The sequence below is a fragment of the Corythoichthys intestinalis genome, chromosome 10, assembly GCF_030265065.1.
Source record: "Corythoichthys intestinalis isolate RoL2023-P3 chromosome 10, ASM3026506v1, whole genome shotgun sequence".
In the NCBI taxonomy this organism is placed as follows: Eukaryota; Metazoa; Chordata; class Actinopteri; order Syngnathiformes; family Syngnathidae; genus Corythoichthys; species Corythoichthys intestinalis.
In genome coordinates, this window is record NC_080404.1 from 34,011,323 (window position 1) to 34,021,954 (window position 10,632).

General features: G+C 37.4%; 1 protein-coding gene across 2 annotated transcripts in view; it reads right to left on the reverse strand.

Annotated features, from left to right (window-relative positions):
- ptena (phosphatase and tensin homolog A) overlaps positions 1–7,689 on the reverse strand; it is a 31,568-nt gene extending 23,879 nt beyond the window's left edge. For both annotated transcript variants that reach the window (XM_057848458.1, XM_057848457.1), the window contains exon 1: positions 6,903–7,689. In XM_057848458.1, the coding sequence (XP_057704441.1) occupies positions 6,903–6,981 (79 nt within the window). In that variant the 5' untranslated portion in view covers positions 6,982–7,689. The remainder of the gene's footprint in view (positions 1–6,902) is intronic.
- Positions 7,690–10,632: the final 2,943 nt, after the last annotated feature.

Sequence of the window (10,632 nt, forward strand, 5' to 3'; positions counted from 1 at the left end):
GCACATTAGGGACTAGTGCTACTTGGTGTTTTATCCAGCAATGACTACTGAGCTAAAATTGATAGTTAGCATTATTGAGTTTTTATTTGACACCCTCATCACTCCACAACGCTATGTTATGTTAAAGCCTGTATGTAAGACACGTTAGCCACGCATCGAAAGTGGTCTTAATTAATTGAAACCTAGCCCTCCGCAGGGCTAACGTAAGGTGAGCTAGTAGTGACAGTAACGTTAATCTTATATATTAGCGCTTAGCGCTCTTTATTAGCGCTTAGCGCTCTACTGCTTTAAGATGGCGGCTGTTTGCTAACGCTGCCCAGACGCGGCCTAGTCTGTCATTGTGCATCTAGTTCAACATACATGTGATCTCTATGAGACTCATTGGACGCCACCTGCAACTAACGTAGCATGTGCGGGCTAGTATTTAGCAACGTCGGCGTCGTTTGTAGCGGTTGTCGGCTGCAGTAAGTTTTTTTTTTTTTTTGCTTCTTCCTCTACGCACGTGACACCAGCGCGTTGTCCCGCATTAAAAGTAGTCCGAGCAAAACGTGATGCTTAGAGCTGTCAAAATAAACGATTACTCGAGGTGAATAAAATTACTCGGATCAGTTTTTAAACTCGAGTTACTCGAGTTGCTCGAGTATTCGTTTCAGCTCTACACTGGAGTAAAAAAAGGGGTATTTTAAGGCTTTAGATGCCCTTTTGTTTCCATAAAGAGATTCTAAAAAAAAAAATCTAAGGCCTCTTGAGTGGGATTTAAGACCATATATCAACAAGTAGTAAGAAAATATAAAAACCTGCAAATACCTCCATTTCCCACACAACCCAATCAAAATAGACGATTACGGTAATTTTGACCATGTGTAACTGACAGATTTGTCACATTCACTACAAAACAATGTATACCTATGTATAGTTCTATGTAAAATTAACCAGAATGACACATATAGTAAGAAAAATATAGTAAGGGAGTGGATGGGGGTGCTGCAAAATGACCTATTGAACAGAGACCTAATTATATACATATTTTTTTAAATGCTAAAGAAACAAGCAATGCCAGCCAAATAGAGCCTGTAGCAACTGACTTTGGGTCAGATGGGGGTATGCCTGGACAGGTCGCCAGCCAATTTTAGCACTGAGAATCAGTGGTTCCAAAAAAAAAACAAAAAAAAAACAAAACAACAACAACAACAAAAAACCCAACCAAAAAAAGCTGCCATTTTTCAGACCATATTTTCAATGGTTGATTTAAGGACCCCCACCCCCACCCCAAAAAAATCTATAAAGAAATCCGTTGTTACTTTGCACCTGTTTAACACAGTGCTTTGTTTTGCATGGATAACACAGATAAGGCTCCAGTATAACTGTCACATAGGAATAAAACTTGTGGGGATTACAAAATGCTACAGCTAACCCCAGTTTCCATAATGCTAATGAACTTTATAATTAACACCACCAAAACATACTCTTCAGGCTTAAGGTAGTCCAACTTCAAATGGATCCCACGTTAACAAAAATGTTAACAAATAACTTATGATCAATAGTTCCAACAATTTGGGGTTTCACCCTGATGCTTTACAAGCTTGTCGGGCCACCAGGCTTTTCCTAAACCCCCAACCAGATAAAACTGTGCTACCAAATAGGGTATAAAAATATATACTGTATATACATATTTCAACCATATTTCACCAGCGCCTGGCGATACCGTCGAAAGCATAATGGCAAATTCTTATGTCGATGAGTGAACAAACTTATTCCAGTTCTCTGCCATTGCACTGAATTACATTGCATTTCGTCATTAATTAATAAAAAAATAGCACTGTCTTGAAATAGTTTTAAGACTACGTTTAAGTTTAGTTAATAAATAGTAGAGCTGAAACGAATACTCGAGCAACTCGAGTAACTTGAGTTTAAAAACTGATCCGAGTAATTTTATTCACCTCGAGGAATAGTTTAATTTTGCCAGCTCTAAGCATCACGTTTTGCCCGGACCACTTTTAATGCAGGACAACGCGCTGACGTCACGTGCCTAGCGGAAGAACCAAAAAAAAAACTCACTGCAGCCGGCAGCTGCTACAAACTACGCCGACGTTGCTAAAAACTACGCCCGCATGATGCTAGTGTGGTAGCAGGTGGTGTCCGATGAGTCTCATAGATATCGCATGCATTTACAACTAGATGCGAAATGACAGACTCGGCCGCGTCTGGGCAGCGTTAGTAAACAGCCGCCATCTTTAAGCAGTAGACCTCTCAGCGCTAATAAATATAACGCTACTGTCACTCGCATACGTAACGTTAGCCCTTCGGAGGGCTAGGTTTCTATTGATTATGACCACTGTCGATGCGTGGCTAATGTGTCTTACATACAGGCTTTATTTCATCTGTAAAAACACAGCGCTGTAGAGTGATGAGGGTGTAAAATTAAAACATAATAAAGCTAACTGTTAGTTTTAGCTCAGTAGTCATTGCTGAATAAAACACCAAGTAGCACTGGTCCCTAATGTGCTCCAATACAGAAGGTATCATACGTTTATTTTGAACACTGCAAAAACTCAAAATCCTATCAGTACTTACAGTGTAGCCTAACTTAAAACTTAACTAGAACTTAAAAATAGCTTGACACAAATGGAAATTCAATTGAAACACATGGGAAAAACACATGGCTTTCAAGTGATGTGTGTTATCAAGCGTAATAACATTTTTAGATATGAAATGTTTTTTTTTTTTTTTTTATAAGGTCTAGAGGTTTTTTGAGTGAACGCAGTGATTTTGGTCACATCTGAGATGCAATTGTTGGCTGTTTTCAACAATGTACATTCAAAATAAAGACATTGACTGAAAATGGTTCAATATTGGATTAAATGTCTTTTCTCATGTATATTTATAATGGCTCTTTACCTAAAAAAATGTTTTATGCGATTACTCAATTAATCGATAGAATTTTCAGTCGATTACTCGATTACTAAAATATTCGATAGCTGCAGCCCTGATAAATAGCTTATAATAACAATTTCATAATTGCTGTCAACTATTTTTTTTTTTTTTCAAGCTTTCTGTGGGAAACTGAATTTGCAATAATGCCATTTGCAAATGGCATTCACAATTCATAATAAAAAAAAAACGTTGCTAGTTTGGATCGTAAACATTTTATAAAAACCATTCAACCATTTGCACTTCCATGTGTGAAAGGTCCAGCACAGAAAACGGTGACCCATATATTGGAAGTGCTGACGTAGCAGCATATCAGGAAGTAGACTGCGCCACGAAGAGTTGTATTTTTTGCTGCTGCACAACCAAGACAATATTTTACTAATTTTAAGGAGGTGTAGGATATGATAGCAGGAAGAAAAAGGACCTTACTAGCTCTGCTTTCCCGCCGGGAAAGCAGAGCTGAATGTCGTTCAGTTCCATCCAAACTGCCTGTATATAATTCAGGATGAACAGAGACCACTATGAAAGCCCACTCTCCAGTTTCCCAAATATCAAGAAACTAAGTCACGAATACATCCGTCAAAATAGAACTAGGTTCCTCCATCACTCCCTCTTCCAATGGAGGTACACTCTGATATCACGGTGATGACGCTCTCATAGAGAGACCATGTTTCTATGTGTGGAGCAAGGCTTGAGTTCGTGCAAATATACTTCAGCAATGACCTACTATGCAAAACTACATCCTTTACATTTACACCTTTAAAGCTGACACGGTTCCCATGTAAGAATAAAACAAAGACTATACATAGCTCACACTTATTGTCTTAGCAGTGTGTTACACAAAGCCGAACAACTATCATCATTTCCAGACAGCCAAACCAAAAAACATATTGAGATTAAAGATCTAAGATCATCAAAAAAAGAACTGAAATTATTTTTAAATAACTCAAGCTGATTCAGACCTATTGCCTTAATTAAAGAAATATTTATTATAAGCTTATGCAATTCCAATTGTTACTTGTCAGTGCAAAACATTCCCACTCAATTTACTGTCTGTTAAGCATCAAACACGTGCACCTATAAACTTTTTTTTTTTTTTTTTTTTTTTACAGAAATAGAACTAGTGAAAGCGCATGCAAAAAACAAAACTAAAAGTGCTTATATATGTCGATTTAGATGGCCAACCCCCCAGAATTAAGATCTTTCACTGCCAACAAAGCCACCATAATGCAAATGCTTTCCAAAACAAATAGGTATTACAGAGTACCATTTCTAGTCCAATGTAAATGACAAATTTACATTTCCGAAAAACAGGCCCAGTTTGTAATTTTTGGCATTTTCGCAATCATTGAGTTTTTATTGACCATGTGCCATCGTTATTGACTACTGTCTAAACTGAGGAAATATCTATTACAAGAATATTTATTATGAAACAAAATATCAGTGGTAGTTAATAATTCAATCTTTTCACTCAATTTACCATGTCTGCTAAGGTACACAATTACATTTTAGCACGCAATAGTTCACACAGGCATAAAACTTTAGCCCCGGCTAGTTACACACCATCGTGATAATGAAGATTTTAATTACCAAACAGCTACACAAGAAAATAAAATGGGGATTAAGATCTTTAGGCTGACAGAAATGCCACTGCCATGTAAATACTTTTCCAACACAAGTGAATTTTTAAGGAAGATTTTAGGATGTCTTATCAAAGGTAAATGACAAGTTAACATTGGTAAGAAATAAAATGTGTCCAGTTTTTTTCCCATTGCTATCATTACAACAACTGTTTAAGGACGAAATGACATTATCTGTCTAACAATTCTGGTTAATAACTTATTTTTCCAACAACAACCAATTGATTACAGATGTTTCCACCCATTATGATCAAATACAAATGATACTTTCGGCACATTTGTCGGCAAGAAACTACAGACATGCTTCTTCTATCTTTGGCCTTTGTTGGACCCAAGTGTCATTGTTGAGAAAAACCAAAGCATCATCAGCGGCAAACCATAACACAAACTAGTGCCGAGTGATATAGCCTGATCATAAAATCTCTGATTACTTTATTTTCCACTTTTCCACTTTTTTAAGGAGACAATAAAAGAAATTTGCCATTTATTGGGCAATTATTGAACTCGTTGAGTGCTATTGACGGCACTGGACATCCAATGCATTTTAACTCAAAATTCAGAGTCAAAATGGGTTGAATGTCTGATGATATTGAAATGTGAGCATTCCAAGCCATTCTTCCTAGTTTGATGGAATTGGAAATCTATTGCTGTTAATGTCAGGCAATGAATTAAATACTAAGAAATTGCCAAAAAAAAAAAAAAAAAAAAAAAAAAGGGTGTTATTGGCAGTTATAACCAGAATACATTTCCGTTTTATTCATTTAAATTAACATTTGCATTAAAAAAAATCAAATTCTAAATTATCAAAAAAGAATTAATCGTGATTTTATACTTCAAATTATAATTGTAACCAGAGGTCTACATATGTGGACATCACTTTTTGGGTAATTTCGGCCACGAAGAAAAACTAAATATTAGTGCTGCAACGATTAATCAATTAACTCGAGTATTCGATTAGAAAAAAAATATTCGAATTCAATTTTGTTGCCTTGAGTATTTGTTTAATTAAAGTGACGTTGTAATGGTTTATTTTGAAAGTGTTTGCATTTAGTTTTATTGATTAGGGTGGATACACTGCCCTCTGGTCCGCCTCTTTTCACATGGCTGAATCCAACTGCTCCCTGTTAAGACCAACGTAAGCTAAGGTTTTGTTTGAGCTAATGTTTTTTTAATGCATTCATAATTTAGTTTATAGGTATATTTAGCCGTTCTTTTGTGGGAATATGTGCCATTTGTTTAGAGCATTGTAAAACAAAACAAAACAAAACAAAAAACTAGCATTTTATAGCATCTAAGCTCGTGGACTTTTTCTATGTAAGTTAGCCAATTGTTCTTTTGTTTTACATAGATCCTCATTTTTTAAAATAAATGTTTACTGTTTGAGGCTCAGCTCAGGTATTTTAATTTTTCATGTTCCTTATTCGATTACGCGAACTAACTGGTCCATCGATTAATCGACTAGTAAAATATTCGATAGCTGCAGCCCTACTAAATATTGTAGCCTACATGATCTGAAATGTGATGTCCACATATGTAGATGCCAGGTCTTTGTTGAGTCAAGTAAAATTTTCAAAAATAGTATCTTGTCCTACATACATATGGATATATAGTACTCTATATATATATATATATTTTTTTTTAAACCAAAGTTAGAAGTATGGTTCGACATTTAACTTAAATATCTTTTTATCTCCCCATTTATGCTGTTAGCCCTCAAATACAAAGTCATAACTACTCAATGAAACAAACTCTAATGGAATAATCTATTGAACAATTGGTTGCTTGATTCCATTTTTGGCCCCCCAAAATAAACCAAAAAGCTCGAATCATTTTGAATCATTCGCAATAAAAAATAATAAACCAAATTAATACATAAAACCAATTATCGCCCTGGCCTAACACAAACCTCCAAATGACAAACTATTACTTGGAATTCAACCCATTTAACTCATTTCATCACGTCTCCTGAGCGAACACATGTACGCACGCGTGTATAAGCCTGCCGCCTTTGGGATAAGGTTCTCCCGTAGAAATACCACTGAATGATGCTACAAAATGCAAAAGCTAGAAGCAGCGCCAGCCGGTTACCTTGCATTTTCTGAAGCACGCACACACACTGGGTGTCCAGTAGGACGGGAAATTCCTGCTGCGATACGACGGTGACATGAGTGCACGCCGATTTGACAGATCCACCATCTTTCAAACACGCTTGATGACAGCCCGAGCTAGCCCCCCTCACATTTCACATAGCCCGCCTGTATGCATAATGAAAAAACAATGCTCGATCTGGCGTTATGGATGAGTGAAATAACCCACGGGAGGAAAGGATACATGTTAAATCCAGGTCGAAGCCGTCCTCCTGGTATCTCCTTTTGTTCCGGCTGACAATTTCTTTAATAATGGCAGTCATTGCAGCGGCTGACAGGAGTCTATTACGGGGAAATGTGAAAAGCAGGCTTTGTGGTTGATCGGTGGTATACTGCTCGGTAAATCGGGGGTGAGGGGAATAGGGTCCTCCTCGGGGCTAGCCAGCCGAGCTCGTTGGGATTAGACAGGCTTCCCCTGGAACATAAAGACGGGCCTTGCTCGGCTTCTCCTCGGCGAAGGCCCGACTTTTCCGATCCTGCGGCCGCTCTTGCAAATACTCCCCAGCGAAATACATGCAGTTGTCCACAAAATAAGCCTCGGGTTCGGTCCGAAGCGAGAAGTCTCCGAAGAAGCAAAAAAAAAAAAAAAAAAAAAAAAAGAAAAAAGAAAAAAAAAAGGAAAAAAAAAAAAAAGAAGAAGCCCGTATCCAGTCACTGGGACGGCGGGGGGCGAGGGGGGTCGGAGCTAGGCTAGCTCGCTAAACTAGCGCGCTAGGTAGCTACAATGGCTAGCTCCGGGGTTTTTTTCCGATCCAAAAAGACCTCCTTAGCGATTCAACATTGTCACCAAGCGCTCGTCGAGAACATCGCGGAGAAATAAAAAAGTGACAGGCTCCACCTCAGTTGTATACAGACTATACAAAGATCAGGAATATGCACAGATTGCGTTGACAGCTCCGTCCAGGGGAATCATCTTTCTTTTTTAGTCGCTCCAGCTGAACTCAGGCTCCCATCATGGCCTCCACCGAGGAAAAAAGAAGGTAGCGCAGGCTGGGCTTTTAGTACACATATCCCTCCGCTTCCGTCGTATAGTCCCTCGGTGCGGTTCAACTTGACCGTTACGTCGTTAATCAAACAGACGTAAACATAATAAATGATGACTCGACCCGAATATTGTTACTGGATGGTATTTGAAAGAAAAAAGTGGTAAACATTAGGGCCCCATAAGGATAGCGGCGGAAGGATACGAGAGGTACGCACGCGACAGCTCCGTTCTGTCAAAGTGATCACGTGTGACTGTAATTGGGGAAGTTTCTTCCATAAAATGTCACTTTTTCGCGCTTTTTTTCCACGCTCACAGTCGAGTCAGTTTCCCCAAACATGTTGATTTTTATCATAAACTAATAATTTATTCTCATTTTTAAGTATAATAGTGCATTTTGCGAAAAACAACTGTAAAACAAAACATGACCCAAAATGTGATATTGACAAATGTGGACCCCATGTCTCAATTGAATTGCTGTATAGATTTTTGATTATTATTTATCATCATTGAATTTTTTAATATTATTTTCATAGTTCTATTCTATGTATAAATAAAAGGATAAATCGATAAGATAATAAACACAATGAATACAATTTAAATGAATTAAAAAAAAAAAAACTGAAATACACCTATTATGCCCCCCAATAAGTCTAACAGTCTTTTTTGTGTTTAACTCATTGACAGTACTGGTTGTGAATGCCAATGTTCATGTTTTTTTTTTTTTAAAATGTACATGTTATAAACTACGAAAGAATAAGAAAACAAAGTAAAATAAATAAAAGAGAAAGACCATGTTTACTTATTATTTTTTTCATTCTTATAATTTTTTGGAGGAATTAAACATTAAAAAATAATATTTACTTGTTTCCTTTTTTGTATATTTCAATTCTTTTTTTTTTTTTTTTTTTTTTGTACATTATATCGTAGTTCAGTCTAAAGCTGCCCTAGGAGCTATAATGCTGGGGGAAGTACAGCCAATGAGTCCTATCCCCCGTTTTTCACTCTACTTACCACTTGTTCTTACTTTATTTCTCTTTTCTAATTCTAATATCTAGTTGACTAGTCTTTTTATCACTAGTCACCCAGTGTCCCCTTTCCCCCATCCCCTCGGGGAAGGGACTACTTTTTCAGCCGCCTGACTATCCTGACCCCTGGCTGGATGGACGTCCTCGTTGCCACCCCCCCAATCTGGCTAGATGGACCTCCTCATGTTCCGTCCCTCCATTGCATCTCTACAAACTGGAACTCCTGCTACTACCCATCATCAGTCCTGGTGCATCTATAGCCTGTCCGTCCTGGGAGTGGATCTCTCCTGATTGTTTACTGATTTTTTGATTTTTTTGATTGTTTACCAAGGTTTCTCTTTTTTCCCATGTTTTTTTTTTTTTTTTTTTTTTTTAATTTTCCTTGCCGCCAGTGAGGGTCTAAGGATGGGGGATGCCGAGGTCATGGACTCATTTCATTCATCTACTGTATCTGACTGTGTATCAAAATCACTGTGTAAAGCCATCTGAGACAAACCTGTTGTGATATAGGGCTATACAAATAAAATTGAATTGAAATTAAAAAAAAAAATTTAAAAGATCATATTACTGTTACTTCCTTTCATGTTTAATTTTTAAAATGTACCAAAAAATACACATTTTAAAAGTTAAATGGCAAATTATTTTTTTAACATGTCCTGTTCAGCTGCCTAGACACAGCATGCAGGGAGTAGGAATCTGAGTGTCCATATGGTCTGAACAGTTTTAATGTATCACATAGGAGTTTGATATACTCCCATAGTGGTTGTTCATTATGTTTTATTTATTAGGAGAAAGCAGCGAACACGAAGGGGCTAAGGGGGGACAGAAAAGAAGGTGATGGACAGAAGAGGAGAAGAACAATCAACAACAAGAAGTACATTATTACACGCCTATGTTACCTATGAACATAGTGGTGCTATCTTTAGCTAATTATATTTACCCATGGACACCATGTGGAGGGCCTGATTACCGAGGAGAAAGAGGAGGGAAGTCAAAAGGAGACATGATTAAGCGGGATGGAGCGTACACAATTCAACAATGTGAGGTGAGAAACCCAGTATTATGTGAATGTAAATGAGAAATCATTTACTGTTAACTCTTCAGATGCCATTGATAGCACTAGATGTCTAATCCATTCAGACTGGGAGTGTTGGCAGTGATTATTCTTAGCCAGCCTCTCCCAGTCCAAATGGATTAGACATCTAGTGCAGTTAATGGCAGCCGAGGAGTTCAATGCACAGGAGCATCACTAGACCTAATACAATACTAGGGCACTGGCGAGCAAAACATTTTTTAAAGCACTTATTTAACATAAAAAGCCAGAAATAGTGCTTTAAAATATATATATCAAACCAAAATACATGTTTCTGTAAAAAAGTAACTTTTTGTTTTTCGGCTATCAGTATTCAAAATCAAAATGAGGACATCCCTTGTTGATAGTTGATTGACCTCTGCTCATCAACTTCCATCTCTGATTCACCTCTTCCTTCACTCTGCTGCTCTACTTTGTCAGGACAGAATTGGGGATATATCACTGTAACATATGCAATTCCTCAGTGTTTCTCAACTGGTAGATTGTGACCCAAAATTGGTTTATGATGCCTGGGTGGGTTACCTATCTTACCTCTCTCATTCCTCTTTGCTGATTTATCCTTGCAGCGAGCCAATAACTTTCTAATATTAATTTGCAAGTGTAATATCAATTTGCAAGTATAATGCTCTTTGCGTCAAAACGAAATAAAAAAGAATACATCCTTTTTAGGGATGGGAATCGAGAACCGGTTCGTATAGAGATTTGGTTCCGTGTGTTCCGATTCCGTGGAATCGTGTAGCAATTTATTTAACAATTCTGTAATCAATTCCAACCAGCACGTTTTATGTTTTGAAATTCACGCATGCTACAC